At 45.5% G+C, this 19,326-nt stretch overlaps 3 protein-coding genes across 6 annotated transcripts; 2 read left to right on the forward strand and 1 right to left on the reverse strand.

Moving 5' to 3' along the window:
• The first annotated feature begins 34 nt into the window (after window positions 1-34).
• On the forward strand, window positions 35-5,492 carry si:dkeyp-117h8.4 (uncharacterized protein LOC572032 homolog). The gene is made up of 10 exons (XM_038999594.1): window positions 35-411; window positions 1,724-1,781; window positions 1,963-2,021; window positions 2,143-2,176; window positions 2,268-2,314; window positions 2,798-2,924; window positions 3,061-4,820; window positions 4,915-4,951; window positions 5,047-5,092; window positions 5,188-5,492. Exons 1-10 carry the CDS (start codon window positions 334-336, stop codon window positions 5,216-5,218), a joined length of 2,277 nt encoding a protein of 758 aa, XP_038855522.1. The 5' UTR covers window positions 35-333; the 3' UTR covers window positions 5,219-5,492.
• Window positions 5,488-14,333, reverse strand: ppat (phosphoribosyl pyrophosphate amidotransferase). The gene is made up of 11 exons (XM_038999595.1): window positions 13,722-14,333; window positions 9,404-9,470; window positions 8,736-8,942; window positions 8,540-8,652; window positions 8,292-8,437; window positions 7,731-7,803; window positions 7,479-7,630; window positions 7,010-7,137; window positions 6,598-6,819; window positions 6,321-6,441; window positions 5,488-6,192 (listed from the first exon to the last, which is right to left on the reverse strand). Exons 1-11 carry the CDS (start codon window positions 13,850-13,852, stop codon window positions 6,023-6,025), a joined length of 1,530 nt encoding a protein of 509 aa, XP_038855523.1. The 5' UTR covers window positions 13,853-14,333; the 3' UTR covers window positions 5,488-6,022.
• On the forward strand, window positions 9,912-18,661 carry paics (phosphoribosylaminoimidazole carboxylase, phosphoribosylaminoimidazole succinocarboxamide synthetase). 4 transcript variants are annotated; one of them, XM_038999590.1, is made up of 15 exons: window positions 9,912-10,344; window positions 10,842-11,342; window positions 11,433-11,486; window positions 11,582-12,157; window positions 12,417-12,488; window positions 13,138-13,289; window positions 14,575-14,611; window positions 14,815-15,012; window positions 15,662-15,840; window positions 16,054-16,233; window positions 16,376-16,489; window positions 16,643-16,726; window positions 17,531-17,711; window positions 17,975-18,133; window positions 18,232-18,661. In XM_038999590.1, the coding sequence occupies exons 1-15, from the start codon at window positions 9,927-9,929 to the stop codon at window positions 18,396-18,398; spliced, it is 3,072 nt and encodes a 1,023-aa protein (XP_038855518.1). In that variant the 5' UTR covers window positions 9,912-9,926; the 3' UTR covers window positions 18,399-18,661. The 4 variants fall into 4 exon arrangements, with proteins under 4 accessions (XP_038855518.1, XP_038855519.1, XP_038855520.1 ...); XM_038999591.1 differs by lacking the exon at window positions 11,433-11,486; XM_038999592.1 differs by lacking the exons at window positions 9,912-10,344; window positions 10,842-11,342; window positions 11,433-11,486; window positions 11,582-12,157; window positions 12,417-12,488 and adding an exon at window positions 13,014-13,059.
• Window positions 18,662-19,326: the final 665 nt, after the last annotated feature.

Genomic DNA, 19,326 nt, shown 5'->3' on the forward strand with positions numbered 1-19,326 from the left:
TCATAGTCTAGTATTTTGTTGCGGGAAAATTTTAAATATTTTCGTGACTAGATGGAGTACAGCTACGACCGGAAGGGAATTTTTGCATCAGGTTAGGAGAGCAATTTTGCTAACCCTAAAACCTAAACATTTTCATAACCTTAACCTGTCTCCTAACCTACCACATGAATTATCCTAACGTGCTGTTTAAATTATTCTAACCTGCTACAAAAAAACTACTTCCGGTCGAAGCTGTATTCCGCTAGTCAGAGCCCTTGACCCGGAGAGAAGCAAACAAATGAGGGGAATAAAAAGTTTTTCGTTTTATTGTTTTGATCGATAAAGACTGACAACATGGACGACTTCGTCAAAAATAAATTTCAGAACAATGTCAAGATTTACACTGATAATCTGGAGAGAATCGTTCAGAAGGTAGGTGGAAATGGACTGGTAGCTAGTTAACGTTAGGGAACGTTAGTTTAGCTAACGTTGGCTAACTTGTAACTGCCGTGAGCCCGTAACTGTAACTAGAAGTTTGCTTATTTTGTAGATCGTATTCTTCTGACGATTTTGTAATCATAGTTAGAAAAGACACCCTCTTTTGGTGTTAGCCAACTAACTAGTAGTAGCAGAGCAGATGCAGTTTTCATACCGTATATAGCGACTCACTTTGGTAGTAGCTAGTCTTTCTCGCCAACATCCCCCTTATGGCCACGGGACGAAATGCCCCAACAATGCACACCCCTCATCAATGGCACTCAGGACTACTAGGCATGTACCACATCAAATTGTATTTGTCACATGCTCCGAATACAACAGGTTTAGACCTTAGTGAAATGTTTACTTACGAGCCCTTAATAACCAACAATGCAGTTTTAAGAAAAATAAGTGTTAAGTAAAAAAAAATGGATGAGTAAAAAATAACATAACAAATAAAGAGCAGCAGTAAAATAACATAACGAGGCACAGGTTAGTCGAGGTAATATGTACATGTAGGTAGAGTTACAGTGACTATGCATAGATAATGAACAGAGAGTAGCAGCAGTGTAAAAGAGGCGAGGGACAATGCAAATAGTCTGGGTAGCCATTTGATTAGCTGTTCAGGAGTCTTATGGCTTGGGGGTAGAAGCTGTTAAGAAGACTTTTGGACCTAGACTTGGCGGTACCAGAGAGAACAGTCTATGGGTGGGGTGGCTGGAGTCTTTGACAATTTTTAGGGCCTTCCTCGGGCACGACTGGTATAGAGATCCTGGATGGCAGGAAGCTTGGCCCCAGTGATGTACTGGACCGTACGCACTACCCTCTGTAGTGCCTTGCGGTCGGAGGCCAAGCCGTTGCCATACCAGGCAGTGATGCCCTCTGGTGCAGCTGTAGAGCCTTTTAAGGATCTGAGGACCCATTCCAAATCTTTTCAGTCTCCTGAGGGGGAATAGGCTTTGTCGTGCCCTCTTCACGACTGTCTTGGTGTGCTTAGACCAGGATAGTTTGTTGGTGATGTGGACACCAAGGATCTTGAAGCTCTCAACCTGCTCCACTACAGCCCCGTCGATGAGAATGGGGGCGTGCTTGGTCCTCCTTTTCCTGTAGTCCTTCGTCTTGATCACATTGAGGGAGAGGTTGTTATCCTGGCACCACACGGCCAGGTCTCTGACCTCCTCCCGAAAGGCTGTCTCATCGTTATCTGTGAAAAGAGATGAGATGAAACATCCAAATGTGCCTGTATTTACTCTTTCTGACTCAACAGTATTCAAAGCTGCATGACGATGGGACTGAGGTGAACCTGGAGGACATAACTCCCAAAGGTAAACAAAAGTCAGTTTATGGTTGCACTGTGGACCTGTGCTTGAAGAATAATTGTTTAGTCTTGTCACCAACAAGTAGCCAGCTTTATGTTGATGGGTAAACCATCTGGACCATCTGGCATTGGTTCCATGCCTTGATGTTTTCTTGTTTTTTCATGTATCCTGTCATTGGATGGAGAAGATGTGAGCCGTTGCATGTTCAAGTCAGAGTTGGAGCTGTTAAAGCTGGAATTGTCAAAGGTTTGTAAATTCTGTGGCTAATTTTTTTAGATCCACTTTGTACATTTTCTGTTTATGTTGACTTTACATTTTTCTGAGGAATCTTTTTCTGGATCACACCTCTTATCCACCTTCTCTTTAGAGTGATGCTGGCCTGGCAGAGCTGTCACTAGGAGGTAGGGAACTACAACATGTTGTTTCTCTGTGAGATGTGCACTTGGTTCAATTGATCTAAATCTATATTCAAGTTATATTTTGTTATTTCAGATATTTCTGAAATACACAGGCCACATGACACCACTGGAGACTTCAAGGTAAATTACTTTTACTTAATTGGAGTTCTTCTAATCTACGGAGTAATGACCTACACACACAGAAAACTGATTGTGGGCAGAACAGATCTGTCTGGAGACTAGAGTCCAACCAGATGTTAACAGTTCACATTACTATAGCATAAAGTTGTTGGTCGCGTACACCATTTAGCAGATGTTATAGCGAGTGCCACAAAATGCTTATGTTACTAGCTCCTAACAATGTAGTAAAAGGTCAACAAGTATGCGAATAATCAATACATATAAAATCTTAATGTCCGAATGAATCCAATTAACCCAAATGGCACCGTAACAGTAATCCAGATATGTCAAGAATCCAGTATATAAATATATAAGCAGTGTAACTAAAATGCAATGTTATAGTAGTAGAAATAATAGTAGCTTTGTCAAGAATAGGATTTAAATACACATAACAAAACCCCATGGAAAAATAAATCTTACTGTACTTCTCATGTTTTCCAACAGATGGACATCTCATACCACCAGGATGATGCCAACAATGATTGTGTCGATGAGGGTGCTGTAGACACGAGTGCTGTCACTGCCCCCAGTAATGATTCTGTTATGCAGCAGGCTGCCGAGAACAGCCACTGTAAGTTAATTATTTCAACATAAACCCTAGTGACTTATGAATTTAACATTTTAAAGTAAACATGAAATACAACTGCAGCACTATTTTGTTTTAGAAATTTCTGATGAATAAATTGGATTTATATTGCCTCCAACAGGGGTGGATAATTCCAAGGTGAATGAGACTAGAAGTAACCTGTGGGGTGCGCCAGAGGAGCAGGATGGGGAGCTGGAGCGCTCTCTGAGCAGTCAACGTAGCACTCTACAGGAGCTGTATCCCAGCATGCTCGGTCAGATAGGAGAGGCCTGGAGGCGCCAACATATGTCCGACGCGGCTGTAGGGGTGCTAAGGAGGTACCACAGACTCAGGTGGTCGTCTAACAGAAACCTCAATAACCGCACCTTCAACAGCACCCTGAGACCAGCTCACAGAAAGCCTGACCTCAACAATAGCCAATCCATCCTCCTAACATCTCAGAACACCACACTGAATGTGAGTAACCCCAAGAGTCCAAAGTTTAACCTCAAAAGGACAAACGGCACCCATCCTCCTCCACAGACCAAGGTCAACCTCCAGAAGTGGCCAGCAGAGAGGCAGTCACCCAGGAAGCGGACAGATTCAGGAAACAGACAACCATCTCGGCCTTTTCCACTGATGGACTTCTCCTCTTGTCCTTCCTCTGCAGGCTCCAGTCCTGCCGCCTCTGCTCCCTCCTCCCCTCCCTCTGCTCCCTCCTCCCCTCCCTCTGCAGCCTCCTCCCCTCCCTCTGCTCTCTCCTCCCCAGCCTCCTCCACTCCCTCTGCAGACTCCTCCCTACAGGATAGCCCTGAGCTAGATGAGGCACCCCTAAACCAAACCTTCACGGTGTCTATGTCCTCTGCCCCACTCACCAGGGTTAGGTATACTACCCTTGTCTTTAGTCCTGACAGATCTGAAGGCCCTTCCACAGCAGGAGGGTTGAGCAGCCCATCTCTGAGGTGTGCCCCCCCCACAGTCCCCAGTCAGAGGATTTGCACAGCAGTACGCCCTGTGGTCAGTATGGGCATGTCTTCAGACACAGAGAGTTCTGTCTACCGCTCCTCATCAGCACAGAGTCCCTACAGAGCCAGACTGCTGAGCTGGGAAGGCCAGCGTGCATCTCCTAACACTGACCATAGAAGCCTCAAATCAGGCGTTGCTGGATATCATCAGAAAAACATGGTGACGGTGGAACCCAGATCTTCCCCTGCGTTTTCCCACTCTTTTCAGAGGCCTCTGATGTCACCCAGGAAGCTCCACCACCTGGACGCCTGCAGTACCTCCCAACTGAAAGTACACTCATCTCGATTCCCCCATCAGGAGTCTACTGCTAGGGCAGCTCAGCCAAAGCTCCAGCGACACTATTCCCTGGATTCATTCTCCCCATCCATCAGTCTAAGGAACTCCACTAAGCAGATCGATAAGGACTTCCAGAAGCTCTACCACAAGCTTGTCTGTCAGGGCAAACCGGTCCCCTCCTGTTGCATGTGTGAGAGGAGAGCAGAGACCACCAGAGGCCCCTCCTCCTCTGCTCTGGCTGCCCTGGCCCTGTCTCCTCACCACTCTGTCATGAGGAAGCGTCGCAGGGAGCTGGTCCAGGAACATTCCCCAGAGTCCAAACGCTTCAGAGACAACTCCTGCCTGTACTCACCAGGATCTCTCCGCCAGATAGAAATGATCAGGTGCCAGAATCGCTCAGACAGCCATTTGTCCTCCACCCATCTATCCTCCATCCAGAGGTACATCTCCTGTGACTCCCACACCTGGAGCCCCCATAGGGCCAGCCTGTTTCAGATCCACCACAGCCCCCATCACCAACACCACTCATCAGACGCAGCAGTCAGGAAAGCTGCAGGCTCCTGCTCTGGCCTGCATGTTGATCAGCCCTCTCCTGCTTGTGTAAGGGTCTTTCCACAGAGACAATATACATACAGAACACCAGTATTTTGTTTCCTTATATTTTGTAACATTGCTGTCCTGTCTCCTGTTTTAGAGAGCGAAATACAACAGATTTGTTGGGATTCATCAAGGTTTGTTTGCTTTGTTTCTCAGGGAAAATAAAATAGTCTGAACTTTGACCACTGCAATGAATGTATTCAGTTCTGATGAGACTTTCTCCCCCCAGGAAAGTCACCTGTCAAGGCAGAGTGCCAATGTGGCTGTTCTCCAAGGTAACCATGACCTTATTCAGTCTGTTTTGTGTTGTCGTTAATCTTTCATAGAAGATGCATTTTGTTTCTCATGTTAACCAGCCTTCTTTCCCCAGTTTCTCTCGGAGACGGCTTCTGTATAAATGATGTCAACCCACAGAAAGACCTGCACCTCCACCTTTGGTTGATATGCCTGACTTAAATATCTGTTGCTGTTTTATATCAGCTTTTAAACAGTTCTGATGTTCCAATTACTAACTCATGTTACAATGAAGTGTTCCCACAAGGGCTTTTTTTAATTTTTAAATAGTCAAGTTATTTTTTTTATGCACCCGTGTGATAACAATAGCTGGTTTTTTGAATGGATATATGCATAAAATACATACTAAATGACTTTAATAAAATAAGTGCTTGAAAACCTTTTGGCTGTATGCATTTATTTTCACATCACAAGAGGGAAAATCTTATGATCAACATAGAAAATAATCTGAAATGTACTTTACAGGAGGAATAGTGATTAGTCTAAATAAGGGAGACAAAGGATTCAACTACTTTAAACAGGTCTGCATATGTATTTTCAGCTATATGAAATGAAGGCAAGTTGTTTCCACTAAACATTTTGTTTCAAGTCTTGTGCGTCTTACAGCTGATAAGGCAACTTGTAACATCTCTCCAATGAGAGGATAGAAATGAGGGGTTGGAACACAGCTGCTTTTCAGTAACAATGGAATGTAATCTTACGTGGAATGAAAAGGCTGGGTTCAAATGTAATACATTGACATGCATAAGGTTGTGTTGCCAGAATGGCAGCATTAATGCCCCCAAATGATTCAGGACTAAGTACAATAAACAGCAGTAGTGTGATCAAGAGAACGGTTTGGTTGTGGTCATCTGTAGCACCGCCAGCTTCAGCTGTGTCTGATGACCTGTTGGGAGGGTTGTGGTCAACAGTCACCACTCCAGTTCCACAGGGTATTTTCCTGTGAGGCAGGCGGTGCAGTGGCCCACTCTCCTGCTGGCATTGGTGTTGATCCTATCATCCTTCCCCTGGAGGGAGGGGATTCCTCCCTGCACCGCTGATAACAGGCCCTCAACCGACAGATACCTCACACTGGTTGCACCTACAGAACACATCAGTTTGCCACACACAACTGGTGTTAGCCAACCATGTCTCAAGTCACAGATCAAAATGTGAATCTAGAGGGGACTACTCTCAAAAACATGAACTTTGTAGCGTTCCAAATCTCACCAATGTAGCCAGCAATGTCCTCAAATTCAGGCCTGTTAGCAATCAGCTCCTCTTTTGTGGGGATGTTGATGCCCATGTAGCATGGGAACCTGATGGGTGGTGAGGCAACACGGATATGAACCTATAGGAGGGAGGTAAGCAACCAAAATGAATGGTCATTACAAACAACGCGTTATAATGGTTGAGTATAGTACTCAACCATTATTACGAGGAGAGATTACCTGCAGTATAATTGATATAAAGAGGGCTGATAATGATCCAACTCTGGGACACTCACCTCTGTGGCTCCTGCTTCCTTTAAGAGCTTTATTATGGGGGAGATGGTGTTGCCCCTGACAATGGAGTCATCAACGAGCACCACTCGCTTGCCTGTAAAGTTGTCTGTCAGTGCCCCAAACTTCTTGGCCACCCCCAACTGCCTGAGGCGTGTGTTTGGTTGAATAAACGTTCTCCCAACATAGCGATTCTTACACAGAACCTCCACGTACGGCAGTCCCGACTGCAGAAATGGAACAGAATAGTACAGACTGAAGCCCAAGAGGAGCACATGCATACATGCCCAGCATGAAATAATATGAAAGAATAGTCAAGACATGCAACTTATCAAAACGTCCTATAGGCGACTACATAAAAAAAATTGTCATGGAAAACAGAAGATCTGATCAGTGTGTTTTACCATGCTGCCTCACCTGTTGTGCATATCCCAGTGCAGCCGGTGTAGCAGACTCCGGCACAGTGCTGACCACGTCTGCCTCTGTAGGGGCCTCAACGGCCAGCTGACGTCCACAGCGCTGCCTCACCGTGTACACCATCTGACCTGAAACGCCAGGAGGAAACAATAGGTGCTCTGGCATCAGGTCAAAGGCAGGTAGCCTAGTGGTTAGTGCGTTGGGCCAGTAACCAAAAGGTTGCTGGATCAAATCCGCGAGCTGACAAGGTGAAAATCTGTCCTTCTGCCCCTGAACAAGGCAGTTAACCCACTGTTCCCCTGTAGGCCGTCATTGTAAACAATACTTTTTTAAAACTGATTTGCCTAGTTAAATAAGTGTTTTTTAAAGTTGTGCCGTAATCTCCCAGTCGAACTATTCACTACTCTCACCGACTAAGTACTAATCAGTTTTAGTGTTATTAGCTAGGCCAACTTCTAAATATGCCTACCTTCAAATATGGAATCTGGTCTGGCAAAGTAAACATATTCAAAGATGCAGAATGCAGGGAGGTCTCCCTCGGGGCGAGGGACGATGCTTAGGGACTTCACACCGTGTTTGGAGATCTGGACTATCTCTCCAGGCATCACCTCTCTGTAGTACCTGAGGACCAGACCGAGCAGAAAGAGGCTTGTGAGCCACAGGACCACACACACATTGCCATGGCAATAAGAGAACGGTAACCGTGGTGATGAGAGCTCACTTGGCACCGATGGACTGGAAGCTGCAGGACTCTGATGACACCACCCAGCCCTCTGTCTCCCCCTCGCCAGCACCTGACAGAGGACAGAATATGGCCTGTCAATCATCCATCTTCTTCCACCTCTTTATACAGTTGAGGTCAAATATATTGGCAGTGGCACCCTTGCACAATTCACTATTTCTTCTAAGTAGACATTTTAAAATAAAAATGGTGTTCAGACATGTATTTGTTTGATTTACTACTGCACAGGACCAAGAAAGAAAAATTCTATACTGAAATTTAGATTGTTCACTTTCAGTCAAAATGGCCTGGACTAAATTATTCAAAATTCAAATTAATTTGGTTGGAGCAAGTGATTCTCATTCATGTGTAATTTACCGTACCTGCCATTCAACCAGTTTTGAAAAGAGAAAACAGAACACTCTGCTCCATTGCAAAGTGCAAGGGTGCCAATGTATCCGCTTATAGATTAGTAACCCTGCTCATAGATTAGTTCATCAAAAATGCACAAATCAAAAGATCCAAAAATACCATGCAGCAGTAAGGGAGGACCAAAAATACCTGCAGTGTGGAGTTTAGAAATGGGGACGAGGCGACCAATACTGAGGGGTCTGTTTCCATACGGGTCACGGATAGCATAGATCACATCTGTGTACATCACCAGCAGCGAGTAGGATGTCGGGGTCTCATGCATCAGGTTCTTTATCCTGCAATGGCGAGAATAAACAATCAATCAAGATGAAGAAGAGTGTTACAGGAGGTTAAAGAGGAGATGGGGTATTATTGGAATAGAAGGTTCTAGAACCAACCTGGCCACCCAGTCAGGGGCATCCAGCTCCTCCATGGGTGGAGTCAGAGCCAGCAGCTGGGTGATGAGCTCACTGTCTGAGCTGGTGGACAGGCCCACGCCGTGACGCATCACCTGCCATACACAGTAATGTACATTTAAAACAAAAACACACAGCAGTCACACACAAGGTCGGTGGATATGACAGCACAACCTACCTTCTTACGCAGTGCGGCTGCATTGACCAGCTCCCCGTTGTGTGCCACAGCGATCTTGCCGTGCAGTGTGTCCACCACAAAGGGCTGGCAGTTCTGCAGCTCAGAGATGCCCGTGGTGGAGTAGCGCGTGTGCCCGATGCCCAGGTTACCATAGCGCAGCTTCAGAAGGTTCTCAGGTGGGAAGGCGTTGTTCACTAAGCCCATTCCCTGAGTTGGGAAGAGACGTAGCTATTCACAACACATAGGCAGACAGGGACATCTTGGGCACACACACACTGAACTTTGCTCTCATAAAACCCTGTGCATTAAAAAAAAAGAAATGTAGCCAAACTGTGATTAGTAAAGCTTTAGGTGATGATATCACATGCCAGTTTTTATGCTACAAGTGTCTCATTTCTATACAGTGTGTTCTCTCCTTGTACTTCTGAGATTTTAGTTAACTAATAGGACTGAAACTCCCACGTATGGAAGGGTTTAAAAAGGTGTTTTGTTGTTTGGGGGGGGCGGGGGGGGGGTGATAGCATTATGCCTAGTTTGAGGCCACTGGTGGGATGTTGTGTAAATTAGAGGACACGTTGAGTGTCTTTGTAATCTAGAATGAGTGGGATTGTAGCTGTTTCTCTTTCATGTTTCCATACTGAATGGTTCTGTTTGTCACACATTTGTACCTTGAGGGTGTTGTACGTTGGTGGGTTGACTCCATTGCTTGTGACAATTCCAGCACTTTCCTGACCCCTAAGTAAACAAAAACAAATAGATTGCTTGAATGACAGTTTTAGTGAGGTGGAAACACTTGCAACAATGACACAGCGGTCCTTAAATCTCTTACAGTCAAACCTACTCGACTTTGCTTGATGCAACATGTTTGAGGCCAGCTTTTATGCATGCATAATGCCTTGGGGCAGACTAAACCGTTTTGGTGAAGGAGAAGTGTTGTAGACCGGAGGGGGGGGTGGGGGTTGTGTGTATCTGCAGTGGAGTTGCCTTATATGGAGTGGCCTTGCGCTGCAGACGATTTGCCAAGCTGCTTCTCGGATTACAGTCCATCCCTCCCCCACATCACAAAGCTTAAGCCAGTAGTGAGGCTGCGTGGGCGTTCCTCTCAGGCTTAAACGCCTGGTTGCCTAGGGAACCGAGCAGCAGAGGAAGGGGGGCTGGGAGAGAAAGAAGCGTTTCCAGGTCAGCTCAAACATGGAGAGAGGAGCAGGGAGACAAAGAAGAGGTGAAGAAGAGACGGTAGAGGTAGAGGTAGAGGAGACAGGAGCAGCAGGACAGTGGGGGGAAGCGGAGGTGCTGGCTCTTCTGTCAGTGTGGGGGGAGCTGGGAGCAGCTCAGCATTCAGGCGTGAGCAGCAGAGCCACATTTGAATGCATCTCAGAGCAGCTGAGAGGGCTCAGCGTGCTGCGGGACTGGAGGGAGTGTCAAGCCCAGTGCAGGAGGCTGGGACTGCAAGCCAGGAAGGCTGAATCACCAGGCACATTCACCAACTACAATCAGGGGGCAACAGCCATGATGGACACCCAAATGACCCCAAGTGACTTGGTGGAAGAGGAGGAGGATCTGACCAGTGAGAAAGAGGCCCACTCTTCCTTAGTCACAATGCAGGAAGGTAACTCGGAGTTACAGGAACAGTGTGATATTGGGAGAGAAATATACAAGTGCTTACAAAATATTTGTATATGGAAACTTTGAAAGAATTACAGTATATAGCAATTGGCGTAGGTTATAGGAAGCAATGAAATAAAACGATCTGCGACATCCCAACACACTAACTGTGAGTGAAGGATTGTTAAGATAATGTCAGAAAAACAGTGGACCATAGACTATGCCTAATAAATGTAGTATCAAATCTTAAGTTGTTTAGTATATGCAGCAGTAGTCTAACTAGCAGTCTTTAAATGATCCCTCATTTAAATAAGAAGCCTCAGAGGCTGCTTTGTGACCAAGATGTTGACTCAGACACAACTGGAGTCACATACCAGTAGCCTAGAAAAAAGATTACACTGAATCTAAATAAACCTGAGTATTTGTAACAGACAATATCAAAAAAGTATCCCTTGATTCACATTCCTTTAAAAGTGTAAGCGTATGTGTGTGTTCGTTTAGGAGGCCCGTGTCAGATTCTTCATGGGGCTCTCCCCTACGCCCAATGCGTGGGCCCGGAGGGGGGCCGCCACTGGACAGATGAGGAGGTGCGGGCTCTGCTGTGCGTCTGGTCTGACCGCCACGTCCGGCAGCGTCTGAAAGGGACGCTACGCAACAAGGCCATCTTCCAGGAGATGGCCCGCCGCATGCAAAGAGGTTTCGGAGTGGTGCGCAACTGGAAACAATGTCGCACAAAATACAAGAACCTCAAGTATGAGTACAAGATGGCCAAGAGCGCCCAGGCCGCTGCAGGCAGCAACGGCACCGGCCCAGGAAGGTACATGAAATTCTTTGATGAGTTGGAGGCCATATTGCTGGACAGGGGATTTGATGGGAAGGATGGGGACCATGATATGCAGAGGAGAGGACCAGATGTTGACCAGGGAGCTGGGAGGCTAGAAACTCTTGGAGGCCAGACACAGTCTACAGCACCTGAAGGAGACCTGGTCATTGAGATTGATGGTGAGGTTTTAATGAATGATGATACTGAATGAGTACATTGCCTAGTCTTAGTTCTACTTTTTACAGTCCTGGAACAAATGTCTCTTTCAGATGACAATAGTGACGATTATGAGCTGGACACAGAACAAAATCAAAGGGAATTAGGTATGTGTAATCAAATAACCTACAGCAGAAATGCCTTCTGAAATTTAACAGCTATGCCCATTGCCCACTCACTATTCTGTCTCCCACCCTAATAGAGGCCCACATATCACCACTGGACCAGTCTAGCTCTGAGCAGTTCCACGTGGTAACGGTGTCCGACACAGGACGGAACTGGAGTGACCAGGAGGTGCGTGCACTGATCCAGGTGTGGTCTGAAGAGGGCGTGTGCAGGCAGCTGCAGAGCTCCACCAGAAAGAGGGACATCTTTGTGCAGATCTCCTGCCGGCTACTGCAGCAGGGGGTGGAGCGCGACTGGAAGCAGTGTCACACCAAATACAAGAACCTCAAGTACCTGTACCGCTCCTTACAGAGGGGAAGGGCTGACGGAACGGACCCACGCCACCTTATGAGGTTCTATGATGAGGTGGATGCCATTTTGACCAGGTCGGATAGTGGACCTGCCATGAGATATGAGGAACAAGCAGAGGCTGGTGCCATTTTGTCTGGGGCGGCCATGATGGGGTACGAGGATGGCAAAGATGCCATTTTCATGTCGTCAGATAGAGCAACTGCAAGAATGGGACATGGAGAGAGGACTCGTCCAGTTAACTCTTACACAGCTCAAAGCTATGAGGTTATCCCCAGGAATGAGGACAAACGAGCATACACAGGTAAAAAAGTGACTCAGATAGCAATTGTAGATAAACCTAGGGTCACTCCATATAATTTAGTGGTGACCATATATAAGATAACAAACAAGCCATTACATGTTCAGACATTTCCCACATCTCTATTTTATAGCCAGATTAAAAATTAACCGCCATCAGCCCCAAAGCTGGTAGTCGGAGACAGTAGAACCTGGTGGAGGAAAAGAGGTTCTGATATTGTGCATTAACACTGATTTGTCATATGCCTATTGGTTCCTTACAGGCAATGCTGAGATGGATAAAAGAGAGGACCTGACTGCAAAAAGAGGGCTGAAGAGGAACGCATTGGATCAAGGTTAAATTGTACCTACTCCCTCAACAATTATGTTTCTCACATCACGAGAATGTCCTATCTAATTTTAAAATCCACACGTGACCAAAGGCTCAGTAACAGACTAACGATGGACAGTGTGACTGGGTGAGTCAGTCCAGTGACTTGCCAATGAGTCTCCTAATCAAATCATGAGAGGGTGGGTTGGTAAGGAGTCAGGAAACTGCTGAGAAAAGGCTAAAACATTGGCCTTTACAAAACTGCAATATGGCTTATGTGTATCCATTTGTTCAAAAAGTAGAACAGTGTTTCCAGTCAAATGAAGATTACAATCTGTCATCAAAATCTGAAGAGATCACATTCTTTTGTACACATTTTGAAATATTCACCGAACACATTAGCACAATCAATTTGAGAGGACCAAGGTCAAGAATCTGCGCCAGATAGCTCTTTTGTACATCACGGCAGCCCCAACTCTGATATTTTTCTCTCTCCACTAAATAGGTCAAAAGACCAATTAGTGGAAAAAAGATCAGAATTGGGCTGCCTGTGTGAACACAACCCATGTGTCACAGACTTCTACACTCAGTAAAAAGTGAGTAAAGGCATTTAACCCCCTCAACTCAATCACTGATGTACTGACCCTATTGATTCCTTTTTCTTTTTTTTTTAGATACACATAGACCTGTGAAAAGGCATGACACTGGGGGCAGCTGTGCTGAGAGTATTGACTTCCAGTACAAAGAGGAGGATCAATACATTCCTATTATAGAGATCAACTCAGTCTGTTCCATGGCAGCCTCTGACTCATTCCGAGAAAAACAGGTAGGCGTCAGAATGTGAAAAATTATGTTTTAACATCATTGTAACCAGTTGACTGTTGTATACAATAAGAGTCTGAAAGTTGTGGTACACAATGCCTTTACGAAATATATTGAGTTGAGTCTCCATTGGATAAATGTATCAGCGCTAGTCTGGAATCCAAGAACGAGATGTCCATACTTTCACCGGAAACAAAGTAATACTTAAATGTCTAATTTAGCAAGAAGTGACGTCACATCATGTGTTGTTCTGAAAAATTGACCGCTCCCTCCAATGTATTTTCTCAGTGAAAGTTGCACAATGGGGTTGAAGGTTTGATAAAGCAAGTGTATAATCAATTATGGGAAAGATAGTCGTTATTTGTGATTAGCGGATGGCTATACAAAATAGTTGACGGCGCTATGTAAACGTGCTAGCTAGAAAACGTCAACTCACCTGTGCTGTAGCGCTACAAGTCCCAAAGTTAACACTTTGGCAACTTCTAGTTGTGTTGGCCATTCCCCTGCTGCAACACAGCCAAACACGCCGCACTCTTCTCCGATGCCAGATTCTTCGAACTCGCTCATTCTTCAGACCCTGCGCGTCTCGAGCTTGTATACTTCACACTCACAGCGTGCAATTCCACGCTTAAACACTGACCACGTGTTAAAAATAGAGCTAGCGGGAAAGTATGCTTCCTCTTGCTGGTTAGCGTCTACACACAGACGGGCTCAACCTAGTACAGGGCTACAAAATGGGGATGCTTGCTTTGAAGCCTATTGAATTGACTCGCTAAATAGTAACGTTACTTCGAGTTGACAGCCCCTGACAAGACGGAATCATTCGTGGCAGATTGCGAAAATACTAGGCCTACAATTTACAAACGAAAAAATATATAGATTTTCAGACTGACTGATAATGATTTCCAATCATTCGCCCTGTCTTTTTGTGTAATAAAAGTGCAATGAGATGTATTTGAAAGTATTCAAGCGATACTAATAAAAAAAACGACACTTGGCTTTTCAGACAAATAAACCAGTGTATCGCTGATATATGTAGTGATGAGTGGCATAACTTTTTTCGCCCCACGTGGTGAGACCTTCATTACTTTGATCTGGTCTAATACAACAAATCCCGCCCACCCAGTGAACCAGGCCATGCAAAACGAACTCGCTCAGTGCAGAGTCCTCTTTCTGTGCTGACTTTTCTACGGGTTGCAGGTGAAGTTGCGAAAATTCTAAATACGATATTTGGGGTGTACATTTCCCACACTTGATTTAAATCTATTTTTGCTTGCTTTACTTTTCAGGGTTGCAGATCGTCTTCCAACATGGCGTCTCCATCAGGTATGTTTTCGACTAAAGTACAACTTGTAGGCCTATTACTTATGTTTGTTCATTTGCAAAACGGCCCATCAAGTAATTTGAAGATGGATAAATTGAAGTGATGATGCAATCAGATGTCTACTGTAAACACGCGTTTATCGTAAATATCGATTAACCAATGTTGGGGGTTACTCACTGTTTGTCTTTGTTTTCTGGGTTTGAAGAGCTGAAACTGGGACAGAAACTAAATGAGGGAAAGACCAAGCAGATTTTCGAGCTCGCAGATGAGCCAGGCTATGTTTTGGTCCAGTCAAAGGACCAAATCACAGCAGGGAATGCGGCGAGGAAGGACCAGATGGAGGGCAAGGCCGCGATAGCAAACAGAACCACGAGCTGTGTTTTCAAGTTGCTGCAGGAGGCGGGTGAGTCGTCAGGCTACACTGTTATCAATTATGCAAGTTAGTAAATGGTAAGGACATGTAAATGTAATGATTAGTTTGGCAATGTATGCATGTGTGGGTGCGTGTGATACTTTGTTTAGATGTGCCTTCCACCACACCTCCTCTCATCCTTTCAAGTGTCGAGAACATCAGATTGTTTTGTAATCAATTCGAAAGCTTCTTGGATCTGTGAGAAATATACATTGTCCTGGGACATTAAAGTGTGCCAACATTCATGAATGGATTCGTCTGCAGGCTAGAATGCAAACAGCTATTATCAGGGATTGTTCTGTCTGTAACTGAGCACCGTGGCCAGCTGTCCTGAGTATCCAGGTCATGTTACATTCCTGTGTTTGACATTGAAATCACAGTAGTCTGTTAATAAACACTACTTGATCAGAAATAACTCCATGTTGCATTCATTTTTAAATAAATGTTGTAAGCCTAACTGTGGAATTGAATTCCTTGCAACTCAGAATGTGTCCCACCCTAGCCCTCTTTCCTCCCCTTCATCTAAGACAATGGCATATCTGACTGGCTGTTAATTGGCTTCCTTCGTGGCCTTAGTAGTAGTACATCTGATTTAATCATCAATGGCTGAGTAAGACCTTGTGATGTCCCTATCCCTCAGGCATCAAGACAGCTTTTGTGAGGCAGCAGTCGGAGAAGGCGTTCGTGGCGGCCCACTGTGAGATGATTCCAATCGAGTGGGTCTGTCGGAGGGTGGCCACCGGATCCTTTCTCAAGAGGAACCCAGGGGTCAAGGAGGGCTACAGGTTCTCCCCCCTGAAAATGGAAATGTTCTTCAAGGTGTGTGTATATTTCTCTGTCCAATCATGCCTGGTAGAAACATATCCTCTCCCATAATCCAATCTTCTGGTTTGAATTTCACACATTCATTGTCCGCTCAGGGGACAACATTGAGAGTTAGGTGCATCAACTCATCCTCCTTCATACAAATATTGCTGTGTTTTACCATTTACATCAATGTCTTATCTTGGTCACCATTTGTGTTTGTCCCAGGATGATGCCAACAATGACCCTCAATGGTCAGAGGAGCAGCTGCTGGAAACTAAGTTATCTCTGGCTGGGCTCACCATTGGCCGCTGTGAGGTGGACATCATGAACCGCAGCACTGTGGCCATCTTTGAGGTCCTGGAGAGGGCTTGGGCCACCCAGAACTGCACCCTTGTAGACATGAAGGTATGCAGCTCAGCGCCACCCTCTGCTGGTCATGGGAGGTAGCACAGTGCTACTAGCTAGATGTGGAAGTCATGTTGGGGAATTTTGAATTTAATGTCTTCCCTTAAAATGTCATTGTTTTTTGTATTTTTTTTGTTGACAGATTGAGTTTGGTGTGAATGTGAGCACTAAAGAGATTGTGCTTGCTGATGTGATTGACAATGACTCCTGGAGGCTGTGGCCAGCGGGAGATCGGAGTCAGCAGAAAGACAAACAGGTGAGGTGATCTCCTGCATAGCTCTGTCCAATTTTCCCATCCTGCCATCCCTTTATGGAAAATCCTAATGTTGCCATTATTTAACTACCTCATATTTTGAGTTACACCACATTAGCTGTAGTGTAAACCTGTGTGCTCTCCTCTTCTCTGCAGGTGTACCGGGACCTGAAGGAGGTGACTCCTGAAGCTATGCAGATGGTGAAGAGGAACTTTGAGTGGGTCTCTGAAAGCGTGAAGGTAGGCAAGCCTTGTGTATCCCACTAATCCTGTGCCCTTTTGCCCTCAAGCCTAAAAGAGCCTGTGCTGACCAGCTGTTATCAGGAGGACAAGCACTAGTGTTTGTGCTGAATCAACATACCATACTGATAGAGAATCAGGTAGTTTAACATTAACTGGTGGCCTCCCGGGTGGCGCAGTGGTCTGCTGTGCCACCAGAGATTCTGGGTTCGAGCCCAGGCTCTGACGAGGAGGTCCATGGGGCGACGCACCATTGGCCCAGCGTCGTCCGGGTTAGGGAGGGTTTGGCCGGCAGGGATATCCTTGTCTCATCGCGCACTAGCGACTCCTGTGGCGGGCCGGGCGCAGTGCACGCTTACCAGGTCACCAGGTGTACGGTGTTTCCTCCGACACATTGGTGCGGCTGGCTTCCGGGTTGGATGTGCGTTGTCAAGAAGCAGAAGCAGTAGGTTGGGTTGTTTTTCGGGGGACGCATGGCTCTCGGCCTTCACCTCTCCAGAGTCCGTACGGGACTTGCAGCGATGAGACAAGACTGTAACTACTACCAATTGGATACCACAAAATTGGGGAGAAAAAAGGGCTAAAAAAATAAAAGTTTAACATTAACTGGTTGATTGTGTTCCAATCCAGTGTGATCACTTAGACATTATCAGGTTTTCAGGTGAACCTTTTGTGACCTTCACAACTTCTGTCAAATTAACCAAGTTTGTTTCAATCTGCAGACCCGGTACAAGTACAGCCCATAGTGGAATAGGTTAGTCCAGGCATTCAGTAGAGGCTAACAGGCAGTGTGTTTTTGTCTAGCGGCTGCTGGAGCCCCAGGCCAGTGGCAGAGTGGTGGTTCTAATGGGCTCCATCTCTGACACGGCCCACTGTGAGAAGATCAGGAAGGCCTGTGGCTCCTACGGAATCCCCTGTGACCTCAGAGTCACCTCAGCACACAAAGGACCAGATGAAACTGTCCGCATCAAAGCTGAATATGAAGGTGGGCTGAGCTAAGCCTTTTAGCCCTAAGCTTACTGGCAACCCCTCTACGTAGATTGTTCATGCATTGTAAAATCCATTGCTTGCTTATTATGTTTATTGAGAGTGGAAGATTCTGATATATACATTTTTTCTGAAAGTGTTTTAAATAATGGCTTGGTATGTGGAGTAACTGTGCAGTATACTGGCTAACATTATAACAAAGTCTATCTAATATAAAACATTATATTAGGATGGATGAGCTAATGTGCAGTATTTTCCCAGGTGACGGAGTACCAACTGTGTTTGTGGCTGTGGCGGGCAGAAGCAACGGCCTTGGTCCAGTGATGTCAGGAAACACCGTCTACCCAGTCATCAACTGCCCTCCTATCACCCCCAACTGGGGGGCACAGGACATCTGGTCATCCCTTCGCATGCCAAGCGGTGAGTACATCCCTGCATGCAGTCTTTCTTGCTGTGTTTATTCAGTAATGTGTGGTATCTGTGTGTTTACCTTAACCCTGTGAGCTCCTCTCCCGCAGGTCTTGGCTGCTCCACCGTCCTCTCCCCAGAAGCTGCGGCCCAGTTTGCTGCTCAGATCTTCGGGCTCAGTGACCACCTGGTGTGGTCCAAACTGCGAGCCTCCATGCTCAACACCTGGGTGTCTCTGAAGCAGGCTGACAAGAAGCTGCAGGCTTGCAGCCTGTGAGGAGCCCCTGTACCATTCCAGACCCTGCCAGGCCTCCAAGATGGGAACTATCATGGGTCCCTGCCTGGCCGTGTGTCATGTCTAATGAAATGTTTACCATGATAGTTTACTAACTGTAATATCAGCACTACAACACATTCCTCTAATCATTCCCTTAAGAAGGCAGTTAACCCACTGTTCCTAGGCCGTCATTGAAAATAAGAATTTGTTCTTAACTGACTTGCCTAGTTAAATAAAGGTAATAAAGAGATTAATATAAACTGTGGTGTCTGTTAAGACTTTTTCTACATGTACAATAATATATTATTTTGAAAATGTGGTAATATGTAGCAACATTACATCCTGTTGGACATAATACAATGTTGATAAAGTATTAAAACCATAGATGGATGGGGTTTTCTTTTTTACACTGAATATCAATTGGATGAGCAACATTCACACAATCTAAGCCTTTATTAATGAAACCGTAATGTTTCCTCAAATATATAATTAGCCAGAATTAAGTGGTGACTATTGTGGGCGTTCATAAAAAATGCAAGCTAATCTTAGCCCAAATTACACAGGCACAAATGTTACATTGATTGGGGGAAAATTATGCCTTGGGCAAATCTTTGGTTAGGGTTCCAGAATAGATTTTACTTTGAACCTGGAGGCAGGTGCCAGAGTGCGAGTGATGTCAGTGAGGGATCTCTTATCGCTCTTCATTCCAGGAGGTTTGTAGTCATTAAACAAAGCCTTCAGATCACTCATCATTCGGAATGGTTCTCATAGCCGTCACCACAAACCCGACAGTACACGTACCTCCCCAGTTTGAGGGAATGCTATAGTAAGCCATTTTTCCACACAACCAATAAGTTCCATTCGGAGCTCCTTTGAAAGGGATAATATCATTATAGACTGAAGTACCATAGATGTCGGCATTGTTAAC

The sequence above is a fragment of the Salvelinus namaycush genome, chromosome 8 (genome assembly GCF_016432855.1).
Source record: "Salvelinus namaycush isolate Seneca chromosome 8, SaNama_1.0, whole genome shotgun sequence".
Lineage (NCBI taxonomy): Eukaryota > Metazoa > Chordata > Actinopteri > Salmoniformes > Salmonidae > Salvelinus > Salvelinus namaycush.

Excerpts from the sequence above, each read along its gene's own strand:
- si:dkeyp-117h8.4 (XM_038999594.1), top strand. The coding sequence starts at position 334 with ATGGACGACTTCGTCAAAAATAAATTTCAGAACAATGTCAAGATTTAC. Across the intron at positions 2,925-3,060 it reads GGCTGCCGAGAACAGCCACT|GGGTGGATAATTCCAAGGTG; the intron begins GTAAGTTAATTA and ends TGCCTCCAACAG. Across the intron at positions 4,821-4,914 it reads ATCAGCCCTCTCCTGCTTGT|AGAGCGAAATACAACAGATT; the intron begins GTAAGGGTCTTT and ends CTCCTGTTTTAG.
- paics (XM_038999590.1), top strand. The coding sequence starts at position 9,927 with ATGGAGAGAGGAGCAGGGAGACAAAGAAGAGGTGAAGAAGAGACGGTA. Across the intron at positions 11,343-11,432 it reads CCTGGTCATTGAGATTGATG|ATGACAATAGTGACGATTAT; the intron begins GTGAGGTTTTAA and ends TGTCTCTTTCAG. Across the intron at positions 12,158-12,416 it reads GGACAAACGAGCATACACAG|GCAATGCTGAGATGGATAAA; the intron begins GTAAAAAAGTGA and ends GGTTCCTTACAG.
- ppat (XM_038999595.1), bottom strand. The coding sequence starts at position 13,852 with ATGAGCGAGTTCGAAGAATCTGGCATCGGAGAAGAGTGCGGCGTGTTT. Across the intron at positions 8,438-8,539 it reads GCCCCTGACTGGGTGGCCAG|GATAAAGAACCTGATGCATG; the intron begins GTTGGTTCTAGA and ends TCGCCATTGCAG. Across the intron at positions 6,820-7,009 it reads CACTGGGATATGCACAACAG|TCGGGACTGCCGTACGTGGA; the intron begins GTGAGGCAGCAT and ends CCATTTCTGCAG.